Source organism: Giraffa tippelskirchi, chromosome 12 (genome assembly GCF_054371585.1).
Source record: "Giraffa tippelskirchi isolate mGirTip1 chromosome 12, T2T-mGirTip1v1.2.pri, whole genome shotgun sequence".
In the NCBI taxonomy this organism is placed as follows: domain Eukaryota; kingdom Metazoa; phylum Chordata; class Mammalia; order Artiodactyla; family Giraffidae; genus Giraffa; species Giraffa tippelskirchi.
In genome coordinates this window covers 11,386,824-11,412,013 of record NC_137286.1, presented here as the reverse complement: position 1 = coordinate 11,412,013, position 25,190 = coordinate 11,386,824, and the positions used below count along the sequence as shown (strand labels likewise).

At 40.3% G+C, this 25,190-nt stretch overlaps 1 protein-coding gene across 2 annotated transcripts in view; it reads left to right on the top strand.

Moving 5' to 3' along the window:
• Positions 1-23,386, top strand: part of UNC79 (unc-79 subunit of NALCN channel complex) — a 269,126-nt gene extending 245,740 nt beyond the window's left edge. For both annotated transcript variants that reach the window (XM_081548126.1, XM_081548125.1), the window contains 7 exons: positions 1,512-1,601; positions 3,942-4,117; positions 5,328-5,514; positions 7,235-7,432; positions 9,414-9,491; positions 21,350-21,391; positions 23,030-23,386. In XM_081548126.1, the coding sequence (XP_081404252.1) occupies positions 1,512-1,601; positions 3,942-4,117; positions 5,328-5,514; positions 7,235-7,432; positions 9,414-9,491; positions 21,350-21,391; positions 23,030-23,230 (972 nt within the window). In that variant the 3' untranslated portion in view covers positions 23,231-23,386. The remainder of the gene's footprint in view (positions 1-1,511; positions 1,602-3,941; positions 4,118-5,327; positions 5,515-7,234; positions 7,433-9,413; positions 9,492-21,349; positions 21,392-23,029) is intronic.
• The last annotated feature ends 1,804 nt before the right edge of the window (positions 23,387-25,190 follow it).

Here is a 25,190-nt window from a genome sequence, read left to right as displayed (position 1 = left end):
ACAAATATCAAATAATGCTCCAAGTAATTATTTTCTGTGACATTTGCCTAGTTGAAATGGTATAAAATATTGCCTATGAAAGGAACAAATCCCTTTCAGGAAATTCAGGAGCAAAGTATATGCTCTTATTTGCATGACATGTGAAAGGTCAGAGAAAATGGAATAAATCGGGGGGAGAAGTCCTTTCTTGTACTCAGGGATTAATATTGCCAAAGCAGGAGCACAATAACCTTTTATAACTCCTTCACTTGATTTAAATTAAAAGAAGAAAACCTTAGAATATATGAAATGCTTGGAAAACACTCTGACAGAGCTGCCAATGACCTTATTTTACTGTTTGTTATCCTGTCAGAGGAACTGACAGGCGTAACATTCTAGAAGAGATAGAAGGTGATACAGTTCAGTGCTGTGCAAATTTACATGAATATGGGAAAATGAGAGCCACTGGGTGAGCTAGTTAAGTATATAATGTTTCAGATTTTCCTAAAGAGACTAAGAAAGGCTTTAGGATGGTATTCAGATGGCTTCAAAGAGGGCCTGCTTTTGATCTGCATTATATCCAGTCTTATGTATGCGTTCTCTGGTACAGCTTTGATGTAGCAGCGTGGCTGTCCATTTTCCTTTTCTTTGCGTATAATCCTAAATTCACTGCCTTGCCCTGAGAGAGCAGGTTTATTCCATTTAATAACCTGAAACACAAGTATATTCAAGGATTAATAAGGAACAGAGAAATCATGACAGGTCAGCACACAGGAAGCCTCCTGTTAAATGTTCCCTAATACCCTGAGAGCAGGTTTATTCCATTTAATAACCTGAAACGGTGTTTTTTTTTTCTTTAAGATTTCTCAAACACACTGCTAGAAGTGGGGAAGATGACCAGTTTGTTTCTTTCTCTAATTTTCCCTAGCAAGAATTCAACAATAATACATTCATCTATTTAATAGTGTACCTACTATGTATAAGAAGTTGTAAGTGCTTGAACATAAGAATTTCTGAGTCTTTCAGCAGACACAATATTTGTTTGTGCCCTTTTTTGCTTTTGACAGAGAAAGATATCTAAGATTATGGTGGTAGAATTTAGTGGTACGTATTTTATGTATATCTGAGATTCCCTAGAGTCATTAGGTATTACTGCTGTTTTAAGGTGATTCATGTCCTAAAGACTGATACTAGTGCCTTCGCACAGGCTGTCTTTATATATCAGCCCAGTTAACAAACAAGCAAACAAAAATCAGTTAAATCACCCAGTGGGGAAAAAACATGTAAACCCTGTCTCCCATAGGCTACCCCTACTTCTTTGCTCTCCACCACAAATCTTTTTATTAATTGTTGTCCAAAGTGGGGGCAGTTGGAGACTATGTCTGAGAGTAACAGAGTGAGTCAGAGATCCAGAAAGTGAAACAACTCATTAGTAAACAGCGGGAAATCAGAGTCAGACAATCACTGCAGTCAGGACTTAAGAGCTGGCATGACTCAGAGCGTGTGCCCAGCGGTGTCCTTGTGTGTTTCAGTGCGGGACGGCGGCCATGGAGTGCATGCGGCAGTACATCAGCGACGTGCTGGACTTCATGGCAGACATGCACACGCTGACCAAGCTGAAGGTAAGAGAGCTGCATCCCCTCATCTCTCAGGTGAGCGAGACGGAGAGGCATTTGTAGGGAATTTAAGCAGCCAGATGGAAATTTATCCTTACCTGGAGAGGTAGTGATGGCAGTGTTGAATGACCCCATGTCCTGGGACTCTGAAGAACCAGGTTTGCCTCTGCAAAGAGGGGATGGAGAAAAGAAAGGATATTTCCACAGTGGTGTCAGTTCTGTGCATACCTTTATTTTTGCCCCATTTATTTAATTCTTACCAGGCCCATATTGTAAAATATTCCCATATTATGAATGTAGACACTGAGGCCTGAAGTGGTGCAGTCTTTTGCTCAAGGTCACACTTCTGATAACTGATGGAAACAAGGGTGACCTGAGACTGTAGGGACCTCCTCCAATCCAGCCTCTTTTCACTCTACCACCCAGTGTCATTTAATTACCTTGAGCCTCAGTTTCCTCATTCACAAAAGAAGTCCAATGAACTCACCTAAATAAACCTACCTTTGTTGACCACTACAAGGTTCAGTGTGAAATAATGCATGTGAAGAGACTTCTGTAAACTTTAGTTTGTAGGAAATGTGTGCACATTATGCAAACATAAGCTGTTTATGGTTTTTATCTGTATCAAAGCTATCTCCTTCCAGAAAATAATTAAAGACAAAGCAACATTTAATTTGCATAGGGACAAAATCCCAGTGAAGTTGTTGAGGTTATTGATTGCTTTGCAGGGTGGAATGAATTGCTGATGCCAGTCAGCTTCCTTGCTGTGAGTCAACTAGGCAGCTAAAAGACTGACAGTCTGAGAGATTTGAGAAAGACTCAGGAAAAAGAGCAGAAGAGGATCCAAACCTGGCTCAGTGAGCAGCCAGGTTGCAGTCTGGCACTAAATGTGGCTTTTTGAAAAATAGGAGCTGGTCGTCCCAGAAGTTTATCAGCTAAAACTACAGTCCTTTCAGCACCCAGCTCAGTTTCCAGACTCTGCTCAGATGATCCAAATGTTTCTTGGGGGGTAGGGATAGGTGGAGACTGAAATCAAAATTTAAATTGACGATTTCTCATGATATCCAAATTCAATCATTTCTGAGTAAGCGTCCCTAATGTTTGGTCATGTACGGGTTACTGATTGCTAAACCTGGCTGCTCACACTGAGACAGTTTTGATGTCTGAAGAGGAAATATTATCTAAACAATTTTATAGCCACCTTAAAAATACAGAGAAAAATATTAAGAGGGACCCATGGTGACCAAATGGTTGGGAACTTCTGACCTAGTCCAACTCTCTGAATTTATATATTAGGTAAACAGATCAGAAAAGTCAAGTGGCAAGTGGCTTATCTAAAGTCATATGAGTTTAGGACAGAACTGGGTCTAGAACCTACGTCTCATCTCCCAGTTCAGTGCTCTTTCCACTAAGCCACACTGAGCAATGACATTTTTCTGAATTAATTCACCAATGTGTCTTGAGTAACATGCCTGACATCATTCTAGACATTTAAGGATGTGACAATGAGCAAAAACAGATGGCAGCGGCTGCCCTCATTTAATCTATAGTCCGCCAGTGATGGCCAATTTTAATGAGAATTTCATACAAACTAAAGTGAAATTGTGACTTTCACAATTGCTATGAAAAAGGGGTAGACAGTGGCATGAGAGCTTCTAATAGGGTGACATGACCTAGCCAGGGAAGTTAGAAAGGCTCCTAGAGGAGGTCAGGCTTCCCAAGTGGCTCAGTAGTAAAGAATCTGCCTGCCAACACACAAAATGCAGGAGACGCGAGTTCAATCCCTGGGTTGGGAAGATCCCCTGAAGGAGGAAATGGCTATCCACTCCAGTATTCTTGCCTGGAAAATCCCATGGACAGAGAAGCCTGGCAGGCTATCGAGTCCATGGGATCGCAAAGAGTCGGACATGACTGAGCGACTGAGCACGCACGCATGCAGAGGAGGTCAAGGAAGGCTTCCTTGAGGAGGTGACATCAGAGTTAAAATCTGAGTAATGAATAAGATTGATTAGGTAAAGAGAGGCAGAAACAATATTTCAGGCAGAGAAAACAGCATGAGTGAAGGCCAGTGATGGGCAGGAGCATGGAGAGCCAGTGAAGCTGGACCACAAGGGGGAAGGGATAAGTTGCAGAGGTCTGTAGTGTCTAGACTGTCTCAGGTTTTTCAGGCCATGATAAGAATTTTTTCTCTCTTTGTCGCGAAACCCCTAATGAAGTTCAAATCAGTTGTAGCTTGGGAGTGATGATAGAAGGTGTGGATATGACAACCTGATCTTTTTTAAAGAGTGTCCTGAAACGTCCCTGGGTACTTTGCCAAAGTCACAAAAACACCACTTGGTTTTGTAGAGCCACATGAAGACATGTTCCCAGCCTCTGCATGAAGATACCTTCGGTGGACATCTCAAAGTCGGGCTGGCTCAGATTGCAGCCATGGAAATCTCCCGGGGCAACCACAGAGACAACAAAGCTGTGATCCGCTATCTGCCTTGGCTCTATCATCCCCCTTCTGCAATGCAGCAAGGGTAAGACCCTTATTATTCTGGCAACAAGGCAGGAAACACCCTGAGCTTCCTGGGGCTCAATAAGAGCTACTGAATGCACTGAAGATCTAGAGGAGTAAATATGATTGATTGGAAAGATGGGATTTGACACCAATTTCCATACTTATCTGATGACCCGACAGCATTTTTTGAACACAAGTACTTCATGACATATGGGCTTCCCAGGTGGCTCAGTGGTGAAAAATCTACCTGTCAGTGCAGGAGACACAGGAGACTAAGGATAGATCCCTGAATCGAGAAGATCGCCTAGAGAAAAAAATGGCAACCTGCTCCAGTATTCTTGCCTGGGAAATTCCATGGACAGGGGAGCCTGGAGGGCTACAGTCCATGGGGTTGCAAAGAGTCAGACACACTTATCAACTGAGCACATTGACATGCTGCCAATAAAACTTGTGCTTTTACAGAAGCCTCAGTCCTTTTGATAGTTGTTGAAAACTTGGAGCTTAGAACTACCACTTCAACTCATAATTTCCACTACTTAAGTACATCGATAGGTATTTATTTTAGTGCTTACATTGCTTCTGCCTTTAATGAGCTTAGATTGTAGCTGGAACAGAATCTACAGCAGAGATGAAATAGAGTGCAAGGAAGTGTGAACACCTGACCCTGCCCGAAGGGAAGCCGAGAAGAGAGAGGTGCCCATGGACTAGTTTATTTGAGAACTCAGAGCAGGCTTGGCCTGCCATCTTGCATGAGCAGCTTGCAGGCTAGAGAAAAGGTTTGAAGGTGGGATGGAGGGAGGGGGAGGAGGCTGGAGGAAGGGGGAGGAGGCTGGAGGAGGGGGAGAACAGGAGAATGGGTAGCTGTGTGTTTTAGCTCCTCTTCTATTCCTCCCCTTCTGGTGGGTATATTGAGAACTCTAATGAGAAGAAAGGAAAGAATTTAGAAAGAGAAACTAATCAGAAAGGCAGCCAGATTTATGGAAGAATGATATTTAATCCTGTGTCACCAAAGGCTGCTCTTTGCTTGAGAAGCTGAGCTCCAGGATTAGAGTGGAAAACAAGAAAAACAGATTTATCACTTCGTTGGCACTTTGTTGCTTTGGTGTTTTATTTTATGCAATTGCCTAAAAGGCCACACTTTTACACCCCTCCATCAGTAAGTGTTTGTTGAGCAGCCAATGAAACAGAAAGCCCCAAAACATCTCTAACACTTCCTTCCTCCCTAATAGACCGAAAGAATTCATCGAGTGTGTCTCCCACATCCGGCTCTTGTCCTGGCTGCTTCTGGGTGCCCTTACCCATAATGCGGTGTGTCCCAATGCCTCCTCTCCGTGCCTGCCCATACCGCTGGATGCAGGTTCCCATATTGCAGACCATCTTATTGTTATCCTGATTGGATTTCCAGAGCAATCAAAGGTAAGTGATTTCTGCAAGATTAAAGCCATACGCATCAAGATTGCTAATGGAAACCCTTATCAGCCAATTACGTTTCTTCTGAGAAGAAAATGCACCTTATCACTTGCCCTCCTGTGGCTGCTAGGAAAGCAACTTTGTGCTAATGCCTTACTTAAAGTTGTTTAAATTCCCAGACTATCTTCTCTTCCCCCTAAGTTGTTTTTCGGTTTACTTTTATGAAGATAAATTATGGAGGCAAGCAAGAGATAGCTTCCTAGGCATTGCTGTCTCAAAATAATGAAGAGAAATAAAAGGCTAGAAATATAATAAAACTTCCATGATCAGTCTTTATAAACAAATATGAAGTGGAGGGAAATTTATTCTCTAATTTTTCATGCACTGTCTTTTCAACTCAAATCTCTAGAGATGTATGAAGATACAAAATGAAAATAAAGCCAGTTGGGAACTCACTAAATTGTAGATGGGGATCACATACACAGAGGAACTTATAAATTGTAGAGACAGGTGGTGTGCTTAAGGGAATAAAGTAAATCCAAGGCTCAGCATCAATCATGAGCCTGTACAAGCAAACCAGACACAGCAGTACTGCTCAGCTGTGAGGAGCCTAAGTCCCCTCACAGAGCCTAGGCCAATTCTAGGAGCTCATGGTGGTTTTGCGAACAGCTGGGATTTAGGCTAGCTAGGGCAAGCTTCACCAGCAATAGATTTTTTTATTCTGCAATAAAATTGAGCATCCATCCAAATTACCTGAATGATGTTTACAAAAGGAAGTAGGCAGTCAGTTCCTAATATTTCAACCCAATCTGTGTTTGATTCCTAATGATGGTACTTTGTAATTCTGTGACATTGAAAAAGTTTCTTAACCTCTCTGAGCTCCAGGTTTTCAGCTGTAAAATAGATGAGATGGTGTGAGAATTATGAAGGTAAACTATGAATCTTTAGCACAGTGTTTGGGACATTGTAGTTGCTCACTCAATCAGTACTTACTGATTAGGAATCCCATCTTTACTGCTGCTGCAACTGCTGTCATTACTACTATCAGTAGTATAATTATTAAGTGCTGGATATTGCTTCAGTATATATCACCTCATTTGCTCCAAGCTACAACTCTCTGAAGGGGGTACCATTACCCACATTTCACAGAGGGGCAGACATCCTAAAATGGTAGAATGATTGTTCTTTCTAATCTAGTTTAGGGATAGGAATGTCACTTTCCTTAAAGGGCAAGGGAGTGGGGGTGGGGGTTTCTCTGGTGGCCCAGTGGTAAAGAATCTGCCTGCAATGCAGGAGATACATGCTTGATCCCTGGTTCAGAAAGATCCCCTGGAGAAGGAAATGGCAACCCGGTCCAGTATTCCTGCCTGGAGAAGACAGAGGAGACTGGTGGGGCCATGGGGTCGTGAGAGTTGGACACAACTGAGTGATTAAACCACCACCACCACCAAGGAGGTGGGTAGATTTATTCTGCAAGCCAAGGTGCCTTCTCTCTGAAAAGATGCTTGGTCTCTAAGCGCCCTCCCACTGACTGAGTGAAGAGCAGACTATTTCAAGGTGATGAATCATGAGTGTGTATCTTGGAGACAGCTCCTCCAGCCTTGGATCACTCGAATCGCATGTACTTTGGCTGTGCCCCTTGGAAGGCCAAAGTCATGCGGGGAGAGCTCCTGGGAGTACCACAGCCCACTAGAATGTAACGGTTCCCTGTTTGCTTCCTTTGCAGACCTCCGTGCTGCACATGTGTTCTCTTTTCCACGCATTTATCTTTGCTCAGCTCTGGACTGTATATTGCGAACAAAGTGCCGTAGCTACGAATGTCCAAAGTCAGAATGAATTCAGCTTCACAGCGATACTGACAGCGCTAGAATTCTGGAGTAGGGTGACCCCTAGCATCCTTCAGCTGATGGCCCATAACAAAGTGGTGAGTTCACAAATGGGTTTCCCCTCTTGGATAGAATCTCAAAACGTGTAAGCCACTCTTTGTCTTCACATTACATGCTTTTTAAAGACCTCAGTTGTAATAATATGTAAATGGATTGGTGAATTTCTGCATGAAAAACAGGATATTCTACATGCATAATAATTTTGATGAAAAACAAAGCAAACAAGTAAATTCAGTTAAAACTGTTTTCTCCGCCTAGTGGCAAAGGAAATGTGTGTGAAACGTCTACCTTTACAAAGTGTCTTGTTCTATAAAGTCAGAGAGTTAGGAAGGGGTTTTATATTATTTTGGATTCTAAGGAAGTTTGGACATGGGTTTGGGTGGACTCCGGGAGTTGGTGATAGACAGGAAGGCCTGGCGTGCTGCGGTTCATGGGGTCTCAAAGAGTCAGACACAACTGAGCGATAGAACTGAACTAAACTGAACTGAAGGCAATTTGGGAAAACTATGGTCAATTAAGAGCAGACTGACTGTATGTGTTAATTCCACTTAGGGCAAAAAATCTGAAAAGAGTTTCACCTTTTTGAGTTGCCCTCTGAGGACCTAGGCTCCTTAGTCTTCAAACCCAGTTGCATTTTAATGTGGATGGTTTACCTTGTTGGAAAAGATCTGAGGTATGACTAGCATGGGTCTATGTCATTGAACAAGCTTGGCTTAGTCCAGTGGAGTCAAGATTGGAGAGTATATGGAAGGAATTTCCAAAGAAGTCCTCTAGTTCAGTTTGCTGCATTGGAGGAGGAGTCTCAGCTGGAAAGGCAGCATCCAATGTCTTGGTTATGGGCGCTTCATCAGTAGAATTCTTATCTGTGAAGGGTAAAGGGGCTGGAAGAACACCATAATGATGATTCCAATGTGCCCAGAAACCCAACAGTTCTCTGTCCACAAAGGCATTCTGGAATGGTTTTTGATTGATTGAATAATTAGTCTCAGAAACATTATCTTTTTGTTATCATTGGAAAGGGGAATATCTTTTACTTTCAGTGAAGCACTTTAGAGAAGCAGATATTATTAAGCAGTTGTGTATGGAGGGAGGAGTTTTAATCCAGGTTAAAGGAAATTTATGTGAAAACTTTAGGGTGTGCAAACAGTTCTGACCACCACATAGATAATTACGTTTATTAGATGGCAGAGTTTGGGACTGAAGAAGTACGTGGAGGTCAAGTTTCTATTCTGCTACTTTACAGACGATGAAACCGAGACCTTAAATTTAAACTAGAGGTTCAGGGTTTCCTTCTATTGTCACTAGTTTTTTTTTGGTACCGTTAATACCTCTCCTCTAAATCTCTTTTAAAATTCAAATGCTGGATATGGATGTGTTACAGGTGAATCTCGTACAAATCATGTTACAAATGAATTTGAATTAATTTTAAAGTCCGAAAATTTGGTTAAACCATAAAAGCCAGTCTGGTAAAATCTCCCCTGGAGTGTTTAAAATCTAGCCATAAGGTTCTCTGATGAGGGATTATCATTTCTATTGTATTTTTGAACTGTCGTAAATACGGCTGCCTTGTTCCGTGGGTAAATACGGCTGCCTTGTTCCGTGGAGAACAAAGCCTCAAACACAGATGGTGCAATAAATTAAACAACCTCTCTGAGTGGCGAAACTGTGGCGAAAGCATTAAGATGGAGAAAAGGACCTATGCCCCAGGGTTCTGCAGTTGGAAATGAAGGAAGCAGAAGCCATTTATGCTCTGGTGTGAATCGCAGTGTGGTACAGATTAGTGAGGTCAATACCTGAATTCCGTTGGCAGCCTGAGTTAGATGAGCAAGGCATGACAATTGCAAAACCGCTGCAGCTTGTAAAATCCAGTTTCTGGCTGAAGTTTTAGAGGTGAATAAATACCATTCCTTGTGGTCCTCTCTGGTTGTTGTGCAGAAAGTCCTCATGGGCACACAGGGCATGGGTTTTTCTGTGGTTGCAGACTGGGAGTGGAATTGATTTTCATGTTTGTTGTTTCAGATGGTAGAAATGGTGTGTCTCCATGTGATTAGTTTAATGGAGGCATTGCAAGAATGCAATTCAACAATTTTTGTCAAGGTAGGAAATTCTTATGATTTTTATAGACCTTTACTTGCTTCTAAAAACAAATGTGGATTTATCTTGAATGTACCTTCTGACGAGGAAGATAAAACTGATTTAATTTTCACATTCAAAGTTGAGGCTGGGGGAATCATATAACAACCTTCACCAAATAGTTATTGTGTAATTTTTGCTCTTGTTTCACCACTGTGACCAACTATAGCTGGGTTAGATACGTTGCACCATGACTGCATGCAGCACAAGTAATTAAAATGTTACCAAAAATGTTGATCTGGAAATGACCCTGGAGACATATAAATTGTTTGGTGGAGCCTCATCTTGCAAGATATCCAGAAAACCAAGGAAAATAGTCTGTCATTGTTTGACTTGTTAGCTGATGCTTTTCTCAGAGATAAATTAATTTAGTTTCTAATATTACTATTCTAAATCATTGTACAGTGTATGTAAGTAATTCAAGTATTTGTTATTTATCCAGGAACATCAGAAACATCCTAATGTGATAAAAAGATAAAACAGCAAAGGAGAATGTGGTTTCTTGCTCACTTTCTCTTCTTATTTCCCTTCTTTTTCCTTTCCATCTCTCTGTCTCACTGATTCTTTGCCCTTCCTCTTCTTGTACCACTTTTTGGCCTTCCATTTCTATATTCCATTATCTCAGGCATCATCACCACCACCCTCACCCCCCACCATGGAGTGCATCAGCTTGGAACCTTATAACTTCCTCTTTGGTTGACTCCCTTCAATTAAGGACACTTATCAAGTTAGCTCACACAGAGCTGTGAATTAACTGGATTATCTAGGTGAATCCTAGAGTCCCTAAATGCAATCAGTGTATCCTTATAAGATGGATACACAGAAAAGAGGAGATGAAAAATGGGACCATGACTTGGGATGATATACCCAAAGCCAAGGAAGGCCTGGGGCCACCAGCAGCTGGAAGTCACATGGGACAGAATCACCTGTAGGGTCTCTGGTTAGAGAATAGCCCAGCAACCACCTAGATTTTAGACTTCTTGTTCACAGAACTGTGAGATTAAAAATTGCTGTTCTTGTATGCCATCCAGTTTGTGGTAATTTATTATAGAGCCCTAGGAAACTAAGACCCTAACTCTGCTTCTTTGAACTTCCTTTTTCAAACAAGATGCATGAGCAGCACATTTTTAGGGAAAACTTGACTGTTACCAGAAAACCGCAAGGCAGTTGGTTCAAATGGAATAGATATGGCTTATCTAGCTTAACAGTCAATAGCAAATGTCAACATTATAAGAGAAACTATATAACTGACACTTGGGTGATCATACATGACTTTAGTTTTTACAGTTTTATTAAAGTATAATTTATAGACTGAAAACTATACACATTTAAAATGTACAATTTGGTATCTATATCACATATATGATACCTGTGAAACCATCACCAAGGTCAAGGTAATGAATGTTGTCCTCACTCTCTAAAGTTTTCTCTTACACATTTATTAGTCTCTATTCCGCCACTTCCTGTACCCCCACCTCCTCATCCCCAGGCACCTTCTAATCTGCTTTCTGTCATAATAGCTTTGTTTCATATTCTGGAATTTCATATAAATAGATTTATATAGGAGTTAAGCTTCTTTCTCATTCTTTTATGCAGAATAATTATATTGTGATTAATCTATGTTACATGTATCAGTAGATTATTTATTTTATGTCTGAGTAGTATCCATTATATGGGTATAACACATTTCATTTATCCATTCATCAGTTAATGGACATCTGAGCTGTTTCCAAAAGTTTGAGGCTATTAAAAATAAAGCTTACTCATGAATACATGTACATAAGTCTTTGTGTAGCCATAGGCTTTCGTGTGTGTTGGATAAATACTGAGGAGTTGAATTGCTGGCCCGTATGATATGTGTATAACTTTTAAAGAAATCGGCAAACTGTTTTCCACAGTGATTGTACCCTGTTACATTCACACCAGCAGTATGCATTCCAGTGCTTGTACATCTTCATCAACACTTAATGTAGTTAATCTTTAATTTTAGTCATTCTAAGAACTGTGTAGTGATATCTGCTCATGGTTTTAAATTGCATTTTCCTATTGGCAAATGATCCGTGACATCTTTTTGTGTGCTTATTTGCTATCCATACATCTGCATGGTAAAATATCTTTTAAAATTATTTGCCCATTTTTGAAAAATCAAGTTGGTTTTTTTTTCTTATTATTGTTCGGATACAAGTCCTTTATCAGATATGTCATTTGCAATGATTTTTTTCTGTGTTTGTCTTTTCATTGTCTTCACAGTGACTTTTGAAGAGCAGAAGGTCCTAATTTTGATAAAGTACCATTTATCAAATTTTTCTTTTATTAATTATGCTTTTGGTGGTGTATTTAAGAAAACCTTTGGCTAATAAAAGGCAGTTTTGTGTTTTCTTCTAGGTATTATATATGTTTTCTTCTAGGTATAAGTTTGCATTTATGATCCATTTTGAGTTAACTTTTGTATGTGTGTGGTTTGGATTGAGGTACTTTTTATGTGTGTAGGTATCCAGTTATTTCAAGATTGTTAAAAATTCTATCCATTGAATTACATTTGCACTTTTGTCAAAAATCAATTGACCATTTATATGTATGGTTCTATTTCTGGATACTCAATTCAGTTCTATTGATCTGTTTGTCTTTCTTTGACCACACTATCTAGGTTACTATAGCTTTCTAACGTGCCTTGAAATCATGTGGTGTTAGTCCTCTAAATTTCTACATCTATTTCAAAGTTGTTTTGGCTATTCTAGGTCTGTTGCATTTCTAGATACATTTTAAAATCAATTTGTCAATTATTACACAAAGCCTACTGGGAATGTGGGTTGCATTTAATGTATAGATCACTTGAAGGAAAATTGAGATATTAGCAATATTGACTCTTCCAATCTATGAACACAGTACATCACTCTGTGTCTGCACTGACTTTTCTCAGCAATATTTTATAATTTTCCATATATGGACCTAGAGTATTTTGTTGAATTTATCCCTAAGTGTGTTATCCCTAGTAGTTCAGATGGTAAAGCATCTGCCTGCAATGCAGGAGACCTGGGTTCGATCCCTGGGTTGGGAAGATCCCCTGGAGAAGGAAAGGGCAACCCACTTCAGTATTCTTGCCTGGAGAATCCCACGCACGGAAGAGCCTGGTGGGCTACAATCCATGGGGTCACAGAGTTGGACACAACTGAGCGACTAACACATACACACACGTGTGTGTAATAATTTTATAGTTTTATAAACAATGTTTTTTGCATTTAAATTTTTATTTAATTGTTGCTATGTAGAAATATAACTGATTTATACCTTATATCCTGCAACCTATTAAACTCATCTATTAGTTCTGGTAAACTCATCTATTAGTTTTCTTGCAGATTTCATCAGATTTTCTATTTAGACAATTATGTCATGTGCAAATAGAAGCAGTTTTCTTTCATTCTTTTGGATTTTTATAATTTTAATTTCTTTTTCTTTTCCCTCTGCTTTGGCTAAATCCTCTAGTAAAAGTTGAATATAAACCATGATAGGAAAACCTTGTCTTGTTCCTAATCTTAGGAAGAAAGCATTCATTAAATATAAATGTTAGCTGTTAGGTTTTCACAGATACCTTTGTCAGACTGAGCAAGTGTCTCTTCTCTTCCTAGTCTGCTGAGAACTTTTGTCAGGAATAGATGTAGGCTTTGTCAAATGCTTTCTCTATGTTTATTGAGATGGTCATTAAATTTTTCTTTTTTGACTGTTAACAGTGAGTTTCAGGGATTGAGTTTTTGAATGTTAAACCGATCTTATATTCCTGGGACAAACCATTTGGTCTTGATATATTGTTCTCTTATATATTGCTGAATTCTATTTGCTAACTCTTTAAAATAATTTTTTGCATCAGTGTTTATGAGGGATACTGCACTGTAATTTTCTTTCCTTGTAATAACTATATTTTGATTTTGGTATCAAGATAATGATGGCCTTATAGCATAAATTGGAAAGTATTCCTTTTCTATTTTCTGGAGAAGTTTGTATAGGTTTGGTGTTATTTTTTCCCTTAAGTATTTGGTTATATTCACCAGTGGAACTTCCTGGGCTTGGAATTGTCTTTGCAGGAGGGTGTTAAACTTCAATTTCTTTAACAGATATAGGGCTGTTTAAGTTATCTGCTTATTTGTGAGTGATCTTTGACAGTATGTGCCTATCAAATAATTTGTCCATTTTTTCTAGTTAGTCTGAATAAAGGTTTATGAATTTTAGTGAGCTTTTGGTATAAAACAACGACAACAGCAATCAGCTTTTTGTTAGTTTTCACTGATACTCTCTGTAGTTTTTGTTTCATGGATTTCTGTTTTTACCATTTTCTTTCTTCTATTAGCTTTAAATTTCACTTGCTCTTCTTTTTCTTATCTCTTAAGGTAGTAGTGGAATTCACTAATTTGAGATTTTTATTCTTTTATAACAAGAGATTATTGCTATAAATTTTCATCTAACCACTGGTTTAACTGCCTCCTACAATTTGGTAGTTGTGTTCTCATTTTTGTTTAGTTCAAAATACTTTCTATCTTCCCTTTTGCTTTCTTTTTTGCTCCATTGCTTATTTAGAAGTATATAATTTAGTTTTTAAATAATTAAGGCTTTTCTAGAGATTTTCTGTTCTGATGTTTTTTAGTTTAATCACATTGTGATCAGAGAACATAATTTGTATAATTTGACTCGTTTTAAATTTTTTGAGGCTTGTTTTATGGCCCAGAATATTGTCTATCTCGGTAAGTGCTTTGTGTTCACTAGAAAAGAATGTGTCTTCTGCTGTTGTTGAACATAGTTTCCTTTGTCAGTTGGTTCAAGCTTCTTGAGAGTGCTGTTCAATTTTTTTTCATGTCCTTTGTTCTTTTTCTATCTGCTTAGTCTATCAATTACTGAGAAACGGATATTGAAATATCTCCCGAATTTATCTTTTCAAATCCACCAGCTTTTGTTTCATGTATTACACAGCTATTATTAAGTGCATAAATGTTTAGGATTGTTTTATCTTCTTAGTGAATTGAATTTATGAAATAGTTCTCTTTATCTTAGTAATATCTTTGGTAATAATAGAGGCAGTCCAATTTTCTTTTGATGAGTGTTAGGACAGTGTATTTTTTTTCTATCCTTTAACCTATTTGTGTCTTTATAGTTAAAGTATATTTCTTATAGGCAGCATATAGTTGGGTGTTGCACTTTTTAAAAATTCAATCTGACAACCTCTTTTAATTGGGTTTTTTAAACCATTTTTACTTAATGTGTTTTGTGATATTATTTGGCTTAAAAATATCTTGTTATTTCTTTTCTGTATTTCCCATGTGTTCTGTGTCCTTTATTCCCTCTTATTCTACCTTCTTTTTGACTGATTGAGTTTTTAATGATTAAATTTTGGATATAATTTCCTCTTTTTGGTCTAGTTTTTTAGAGGAAAGCTGAGGTCCCTAATTTGAGTACCTTTTTCTATTCAGTTGTCAGTGTTTAGTGCTCTAAGTTTCCTCCTAAGTACTGCTTTAGCTGCGTTCCTCTGAATTTTTATATATTCTCATCTTCATTCAGTTTAAAATAATTTCTAATTTCCCTTTTGACATCTTTGACCCATGGGTTATTTAAATGTGTTTTTCAGTTATCTTATTAGTTATCTGTCTTAGTTGCTGTTGTTTTAGTGGTTGACTTAGAGTTAATAGTCTACATTTTTAACAACCCAATCTACCTTCAAATAATAGTATAGCACTTCATATATATAATGAGAATGTACAACAGTATAATTCCATTTTCAATCTTTGTGCTGTTATAGTCATCCATTTTACTCCTACATATGTTATAAAGCAAACCATACTTTTTTTTTTTTGCTTGAAACAGTTACCTCTTAAAGCAATTTAAAATTTGTTTTATAGTTATTTGTATTTGCAATAATTGCCATATTTGCTCTTTTCAGTTTTATTTATTCCTTTCTATAGAATTTAACTTCCATCTTCCTTCTGCCCAAATGACTTTCTTTACTACTTCTTGTGTAGTTCTGCTGAAGCTTAATTCCTCCAACTTTTCTATATCTGAGAAAGTCTTTACTTTGCCTTTATTTTTGAAAGTATTTTCACTGGTTCTTGAGTTTAGGTTAAAGTTTTTTTTCATAGTATTTTAAAGATGCTATTCATCCACTGTCTTCTTGCTTCCATTATTTCTAAAAAGAAATCTTTGTCATTCTTATATATTTTTTTTCTATATATAATATGTCTTTTTCCTTGGGCTGCTTTTAAAATTTTTTTTCCCTTTACCATTGTTGCTAAGCAACTTGAAGATGATATGCCTTGGTGTAGCTTTCTTCATGTTTCTTGAGCTTGCGTTTGTTCAGTTTGAAAAAATATCAGCTATTGTGTCTGTAAGGTTTTCTTCTAAACCTCTATTCAACATACTCAGTATTTCCTCTACCTTCTTGACTGTACTGAATATAGTTATAATAACTGTTTTAATGTCCTTATTTGCCAGTTCTGTTATCTGTGTCACTTGGGGGTCTTTTCCAGTTGCCTGAGTTTTCTTCTCATTGTGGGACCCATTTCCTTGTTTCTTAGTATGCCTGGTAATTTCTTATTGGATTCTTGATATTTCGAATTTGACTTTTGGGTGCCATTTTTTTACTCCTATAAGTATTTTTTAAATTCCTATAAGTATTCTTGAGTATATTCTGAGATGCAGTTAAATTACTTAGAAAGAGTTCTATGCCTTTGAGACTTGATGTTAAGCTTTGTTCAGTGGGATTGGGGGAGCAGTTTGTATAGGGTTACCATTTCTTCACTGTTCAGGTAATATCCTTCTGAGTACTCGGTATTCTAATAATTTGCAAGAAAAAATCTAATGATTTCCGTTTGCAAGTGGAAATCTAATGATTTCCAGTCTAACTAGTGGAAACACAAACTACTGCTATGTGATTACCAGGGATTTTTCCCTCTAATCTTTTTTGGTTATTTTTTCTTCAGCCTTGAATAGTTTTCTCACATGTGTACACTGGTCAAGATTCAGCTGAAGACTCAAGGGAAACCCTTCACAGATCTTCAGAGAATTAGTTTGCGTGTTCTCTCTCTCTCTGTCTTTCTCTCTCTCTCTGTACAGCTCTCTTCTTTCCACTACTTTGCCTTACAAACTTTAGCTCCCTTGGCCTTCCTAGTCTCCTAGCTCCGTTTTCTCACCTCATGAAGACTGCCAGACTGCCTGGGCTCCTCCTCCCTGTGCTACCGCCTGAGAATACTTTCTAGGCAGTGAGTTAGGATAATTGCAGGGTGCATCTGGTTTGTCTGCTCTCCCTCAGTGATCACTGTCCTGCATTGTTGACAGTTAATGTCTGAAAACCATTGTTTCATATCCTTCACCTGGAATTTTAATTTTGTTTTAGACAGGAGTGTAAATCTGGTCTTTGTTACTCCACCTTGGCTAAAAGAGGAAGTTACAGGACTAATTTTATTTTGAGGACTGGAACAAGTATGGAATGAAATGAATATAATCCAACAGAATTAGAATCTTCAATGTATCCCATAGCATAAACTAAGATAAGAGGAAGACTATTACTTTTACTTTGGTGAAAAACAACCTATTTTTTTTACAATGTCCTTTGGTTTTCCAGATATTGTTTCTGGAGAACAACAACAACAACAAAAACCAACCAATTTTATTATAACATTACAGAGCCCAGAATAAATTATATCTAATTCTAACTGACAGCTTTGTAGGAGCCACTAGCAATAGGGTACTGAAATGAATCTTATTCAATAAAGTCAATTAGCATTCCTGAAATAGGATGACTGCTGGGTTGTATAATGTTGTCTTTCACAATGAACTTTAATGTGATGTTTTCAGTCAGGCGATTCATAAATAACAGACCTGAAGGCCCTGTGGAAGTATGTTTAGAATCTTATGGTCATGTGTTACATCAATGGGGAAATAAGAGAAACACTTCTAAAATCAGCCTCAGTGTCCGCCTTGATTCCCTCATACAGACCCTTAGCCCCAGGGGCAGCCCTGAAAAGACATCCATCCAGCAGCAGAGGGCTCAGTGTTCCCTGGTCCTTAGTCCCTCAGGATTCTTAACAAGAGGTTAGTTCAGGTATTCCCCAAATATCAAGAGGCATGTGAGCTTGCTTCCATATTAAATGGGTCAAAAGACAATAAAAGTCTATAGGCATTAGAGCCCTCAGGGCTTGTTTTTGCCCTGCAGATATTAGGGAGGAGGTGGTTAGACTAATTTATTTATTCCTATTTGGGATGTCCACATGAGCCAGTCCTCTGATATGCCAGAGAGCAAAGCGTTATCTGGCACCAACCTTTGTAATCCCACAATTTTATTATGAGGATTGAGGGCTGAGGAGACAAGCGAGTATGTTATTTTCTGAAAGTTTGATCACAGATATCAGAATTCCAATCACAAACTTCTGAGACACACCATACTTCATTTCTAAACACAGTAGTTACGTTACAGACAGAGACTTAAATGGCTGCAATATAAATACTGTGTTTAGGAGCAAACATCAGTGAAGTCAAATTAGCAAATTGTATGTATCTATAGAAGGTTAAAGGCTTCCCTGTGGCTCAGATGGTAAATAATCTGTCTGCAATGTGGAGGACAGAGGTTTGATCCCTGGATCAGGAAGATCCCTAGAGAAGGGAATGGCAACCCACTCCAGTATTCTTGCCTGGAGGATCCCTTGGACAGAGGAGCCTGAGGTGCTACAGTCCATGGGGTTGTGAAGAGTTGGACATGACTGAGTGAGTGACACTTCCACTTTCATAGAAGGCTGAAAGCAAAAAAAACAGTGAGATTCAGCCTTAGGAACAGAAGCACAGAGAGGAAACATGATTTATCACTTCGCCAAGTTTATTTTTTAGTGATTTGATGAATTAAATGAGACTAGCAGCTATAGCCAGGACTAGTGAACAGAGAGGGCATTTAAATGCTATCCCCCATCCCAATAGGCTCTCCTCCTGGTTCTCCTGTTTTCTTCATTGTCTTGCTGTTCTCCAGTTGGCCCAGGCTAACTTTTAACCTTGTCCTCAATCTAAAGGGCAAACTAGTCCTCAGACCCTCACAGGTTGTCCCTACAGACAGTATCCTTCTCCATCCCAGAAGCCACGTGGGTCTTAACCTGGACCATGGGGGCTGCCTTCACACTGGGCCCTGGGCTCCATTCTCCATGTCCTTCCTCTGGTCTCTAGACTGCTGCCACAGTGAGCTTGCTAGAGCACGGTACTTCTCATGGTGAATGAGGCTTCCCTCCTCAGAAATTGTACTGAATTTGAAATAAGATCCAAACCTCCTTATGTGGCATCCCAGATTATCTGTGGGTGGATGTTGAGAGGCCCCATCTTGCTCTTCTAAACTTCTTTTTCATGCCGTCTCCTAAGAACCTCACCCTTTCGCATCACGTGAACCCCACTGCCTCCTCACCTCTTGGCACTCTCCTGCCTCTGGGCTTTGCTTCCCTCATATCAGTTTGCTAGGCTGCTGGGTACTACAGATTGGATGACTTAAGTAACAGAAATATACTGTCTCATGGTTCTGGAGACAAGAAGTTATGAGATCAAGGTGATGCCAGGGCTGATTCCTTCCAAGGCTGTGAGGGAGCATCTGTCCCGGCCTCTCCCTGGTTCCTGGAGATTCACTAGCCATCTTTCCTTGGCTTGTAGATCTCTGTTTCATCTTCATGTGGCCTTCTTCCTGTGTGTGTGTGTCATTGTCCAGATTTCCCCCTTTCTATAAGAATATTAGTCATAATCAGAGAAGGAGAAATGTTGTATGACATTCCTTATATGTGGAATCTAAAAAGAAATGATACAAATGAACTTACTTCCAAAACAGAAAGAGACTCACAGATTTAGAGAATGAACTTGTGGTTGCGCAGGGAATGGGTGGGGCAGAGGGATAGTTAGGGCGTCTGGGATGGACATGTACACACGGCTATATTTTAAATGGATAACCAACAAGGATCTACTGTAGAGCACAGGAACTCTGCTCAGTGTTACGTGGCAGCCTCGATGGGAGGGGAGTTTGGGGGAGAATGGATCCATGTATGGGTGAGTCCCTTTGCTGTTCACCTGAAACTATCACAACATTGTTAATCGGCTACGCCTGATACAAAATAAAAAGTTTAAAAAAAACGAGATGCATAAAAAAAGAATACTAGTCATATTGGATTAGGATTCGCCCCTGCTCCAGAATGACCTCATCTTAACTCACAGCATCTTCAATGACCCCGTTTCCAAATAAGATCACATTGGAGGCTGTGTGGGCTAAGACTACAACAGCTTCATGAGAGGACACAATTCAGTGCACATCAACTCTGCTGTATTGGAGGAGGGTCAGAAGAAGCATGGAGTGAAATGATATGATGCATTTGAGCTCATTTCAAGATCTGAGCAGTCCTGAAATAAACTAGTATTTCCAGATTTATTAGGTCATCGCCTTCCTTTCCCACTGAACTAGAGTTCTGTGGAACACACTTTGGGAAACATTGTGTTCCGTCTCTGACTTCAGGATGAAGCCACCAATGTTGACTTGTGTTCAGAAGAGCTGAAGTGGGGCGAGAGACCAAAGCAAAGGAGAGCCGCTGCTGGAGGCATTCGGGCGGGGCATCTGTGACCTCCTAGGGAGGGCCTCGGGGCAAATCAGAGACAGCGGAGGGGCACAGAGGGTACCCCAGATGCCTAGGGTTTGAGAGTCTCACTCTCGGCCAGAGCACGGGCCTACTGCTCACCTGCCGATGAACCCACACTGTTGAAACCCCTGCCCCAGCTCACTCTTGCTATGTTTCACAAGTCACAGCCAGGCAACCTCAGGGCTTGTCTTTTTCTATCACTAAAGCATTTTAACTGCTTCTCAGTGATATTTTTTATTTTTCGAATATAATTGCTTTACAATGCTATGTTAGTTCCTGCTGTACAATAAAGTAAATCAGCTATAAGTATCCATCTATCCCCTCCCTCTTAGGCCTACTTCCCATCCCCCCCGCCATTCCACCCCTCTAAGTCATCACAGAGCACCGAGCTGAGCTTCCTGTGTTATACAGCAGCTTAACACTACTAGCCATCTATTTTACACATGATAGTGTATGGAAGGATTTCCCTGGTGGCATGGTAGTAAGAAATCCACCTGCCAAGCAGAGGACCCAGGGGTCCATCCCTGGGTCGGGAAGATCCTCTGGAGAAGGAAATGGCAACCCACTCCAGTATTCTTGCCTAGGAAATCCCATGGACAGAGGAGCCTGGCAGAGGAGTCCATGGTGTCACAGAGAGTCAGACACGACTTAGTAACTGAGCACAAGTATATGAAAACAGAAATGCAGATCAATGGAACAAGACAGAAAGCCCAGAGATAAACCCACGCAACTATGGTCACCTTATCTTCGACAAACGAGGCAGGAATACACAATGGCGTGATGTAAGCCAGTGATATTTTCTTAACGACCACAGGCAGACAGCATCACCATGCTACTTATAGGCACAGTTCTAAAGATCCCATGGAGGAAATGCTATTTCAAGAAAGTGAGGATTTAATTAAATAAATACACATTTAATTTCCCGTGCTTGGTAGCTTTCAAGAGACAATCAGTCATTTACTCTAAAGTGTGTGGTTCAGGCACACATGGGGCGCTTATTAACCTCCAAATGCCACCAGCTCAGCAGGGTTTGGCCTCAGAGAGACAGTTGTTTGATAGCAGTAACTCTGCAGCTAAGGCCCACATCCTTTTGTGATGTTAAAGGGATTCTGTGTGCTTGCTCTGCCTCGCAGTAAGCAGGCTTATGTGGGAGAATGCAGAACAGTCATAACGGGCCTTCTGTGTCTCTCCATACAGCTCATACCTATGTGGTTGCCAATGATTCAGTCAAATATCAAGGTAAGTCACCCCTGGGTGGCCTGGAAGCTCACTTCCCTCCAGAGAGGCTCATTACATTCACAGGGCTCCACCATGCTCCACTCACTACCTGGTCACGGTCCCCGGGGGCTAGTAATACAGGAGACCCTGTAGACCAGGTAAGGGGCCTGTGGCCGAGGTGACAGCAAGAGCCAATATCCTACTACTCATCGTTGATGAAGGAAGAGGGGGAGGATCTCACAGCTGGAATAAGGCTCTGTTACTGACTAGATAGAATACAGCTGAGAAGCTACTCTGCCTTCAGAGGATACCCTTGGGATCTGGTCCCAGGCATGTCCAGTGCTACTTCCTGGCCACCAAGTTTGACTTTTTGTGATGGGAAGAATTATATTAAGAAAAGATAGCATTAAGTGAGTGATAGAATTGAACAAGAGGGGACTTGCCACGCCTCTGCCATTTTGCATAAGAGGAAACATAGGATCAGAAAGAAGAGTAATTTGGACAGGGCTGCCAGCCAGGAAGCAGAAGACTGAATATATTTCTCACTGCCAGGCCCCACCTTGAGTGACTCATTGTCACTGTGGGGCCAGACATACTCGGCGGCTAGGAATGTAGTTACTGGGGCCTATCATTAAGATGGTGGCGCTAGCCACCCACTCCATCCAAAACTGGGTCCTGTCTAACAGGCAGTAGGAGTGTCACAGGAGAAGATGGAAGTCTTTTTGCTGGATCTCCTCTCAGAGCTGGGATGGGATGCTCATGGAAGCAAAGGAAATGACTTCAGGCGGCCCAGACCCCAAGGGAGAAGTACAGCTGCCAGCCGCAACCACAGGCTTTGAGTCCTGGCTCATGGCATTGCTGCTGGTGGTGGCCACCAGTAAGCCTGATGGCTTTGCTGAAAAACTCATTGGAACACTCGCTTCTATTGTGAAAACTGCTTAGACTTCCACTCCGAGGCATTCTGCACTGCCCTCCTCCCTGCGTGGTGGTCATCTGTGGCAATTTGACATTGCACAGAGTGCTGAGAGGAGGCCAACAGAACTTGATGAAAGGCTAGGAAAAAGAAGAAAATCGTACAACCTAGCTCTTTCCAGTGAATGAACTTGAGAACAGAAAGACTACAATCATGATTAAAATGTCCCAAGCACTTACTGTGTGCCAAGTTCTGTTCTGATCCCTGTAACTCATTTATCCTTACAAAACCCCCGTCGGGTGAGTGTTATGAGCCCTACTTTGTCCATGAGAAAATCCAAACACAGATCGTAAACCTTGTTCCCTAAATTGTTTACAGAGAAGCCAGGATTGGAACCTGGGGAGCCTGGCAGCAAAGCATGCCATGATGGGTCCTCATGGTGAACAGTTCCTGGGGTCGAGTCTAAGTGTCAGCCCGTACGCTGGTGTTGCAGTGTATGAGTCTAGATGGGAAAGGCATCATTTGGGTAGATTTGGGCCAGGTGGGCTCTAAGGACATGGTACCAGCCCACATCCCTTTCCCTGAGCGCTGCCACTGTTGAGAGCTGGCCTTCTTCAGGCCAGCCAGTCTCCATGCCAAATATACGTTCCACCTGCAGAAGAAGTCCAGGCCGGCACTCCCTGGGTGGATGGGGAACCTTAGGAGGAAAGAAACTAAACTGCCCGTTCTTGCCCCTTTCTTGACAGCACTTATCTGCGGGACTCCAGCTTCGCCTCCAGGCCATTCAGAACAACGTGAACCACCACAGCCTCAGGACGCTGCCGGGCTCCGCCCAGAGCAGTGCCGGCCTGGCTGCCCTGCGCAAGTGGCTGCAATGCACCCAGTTCAAAATGGCGCAGGTGGAGATCCAGTCCTCGGAAGCAGCCTCTCAGTTTTATCCTCTGTGAGCGGACTCCACGGCTCTCAGTGTCAACACTCTGGTTTAGCAATAATGGGTTTCAAAACAAAACAATTCGATCCAAGCAGGTTGGGGAACATATTGGTACTGTACATTCTCTTTCTAGTTTAGTAAAAAGACGTGCAAAGGCCGGAGAGGGCCACAATGACGCTTTCTTGCTACACATTTCTGATGACTCCTTGGGCTATCTGATTAAGTGTTTCCTTACATTATTTTTTAAAAAACCAAATCATTTTTCTTTAACTAACTTCTATTTTTTTTAAGAAAAAAAAAAATAGACTGGTGGGTACTCACAGAAAAGTTGTATAAGTCCCCCTGTTGCTATTTTTGATGATAGAGAATAAATAGGGTTTTTGAAACCTTTGTAGTGTTTTTTCTTAAAATCCACTCTTGGCAATGCAATAAAAAAAAAAAAAAAAACCCGTCACCATAAGCCAGTGACACTTGACTGAGCTTTTTTGTCATTATCCTGGGAAAAGTGGCAGCTTGCAAGGACCATTACAAAGTGCACTTAGAAATTAGGTGGTTAAACTGTGCCAATTGTTTTCTTTGTTTTCTAATGTCATTTTCCAGGACTGTCCAGTACGTTTTGATTATTTTTAAAACTAGGTTTTTCAGCTCATTCGTTCTAGGCTGTACTTTCTTGTATGCTTTATGATGACCACTTTAGTTTTGTGAATAATAAATTTTATTCTTTTGTTAATACTTGTATACAATTCAATTTAAAACTGTAGACTGCATACTGGACCATACGATTCCCCACTCTGGCACAGCTGCCTGGAGCTATATTTCATAAAACAGAATTTTAACAGTGTAAGAGCACCAAGATTTATCAGCACTTATACTTAGCGTTTGACTGTGCATTCACAAATGATATTTCTCTTCTCTATCTCTGTAATGCACTGACTAACAGAAGACTTAATATACATTTAAGCTGTATATTGACATGCTATTAAATGCATTTTTTATTATCTTTGTGAGCCTGGGGTTTTTTAAAATCAGTTTATAGAGCTAGGGTTTAGTTCCTGACAACCATTTCTTCTAAACTTTTAAAATGTATAACTTCTCTTAACAGTAAGTACAATTTTAAGAGGAGAAGGCTTTCTTTAAGATCATTTGGTGAGAGGAATACCCAATTTATTTGAAGTACCTTCTCTTGGAGGAACTTTGAGGGCTTGAAACTTTTTTTTTACATTGGTTATGAAGAAGTTTCTCTTTTCTTCTGGGAAGTCTGATGTCTTAATGCTTCTCAGGGGAAAACAAGTCCTCAAATATTTAAGTATTTTGCAGGAGTTCTGGAAAGATAGGGTGTCAGATCTCCATTCTTATGAAAACTTATGGGGAACAAATAGATCCCTAGAATCAGTGTATAGAAATGATTATTCTTCATATTTTGCTAACGAACTCTTGGAAAAGGCCTTTTTGAGTCAGAATTCTCCTCTGTCCCAGTAGTGCTTGGTTATGCTTCTGTGCACATTATGTCTTGTATTATGAAAAGTCGTGCATGTACGTATCTCATGTGTAAACTGTGACAGCTTTGAGGATGTGTCCTGTCTATATCCCTCGGGTTTGGCATGTAGTACGTATTTAATTAATGTCTAGTGAATTGAATGGATTTGATTAAGCAGCAGGTCTTTCTTGAGCTACCCAGTGGGCTCAGCAAGGGCTAAATTGTGGTTTTCTAATTTTTATGCAAGGATTCCTAGAGGGGGTTATAGAAACAGGCCAGAGCAGGAGGCCCTGGCTGCTTTCCCTGGGGTTTAACTGACTTCCTATCTGGGCTCAGCTGTAGACCCAGCTCTTTGATAGACCTGAGCCAATGCTGACACAGACAGCCAGGATCTTGGTGGCCCAGTCCTCCCAGAGTCATCCATGACTACTTCTCCAACTCCATTTCCTTGAATGAACTGCCTCGATTTCCCTTGTATTTGCACCCCCCTACAAGGGCT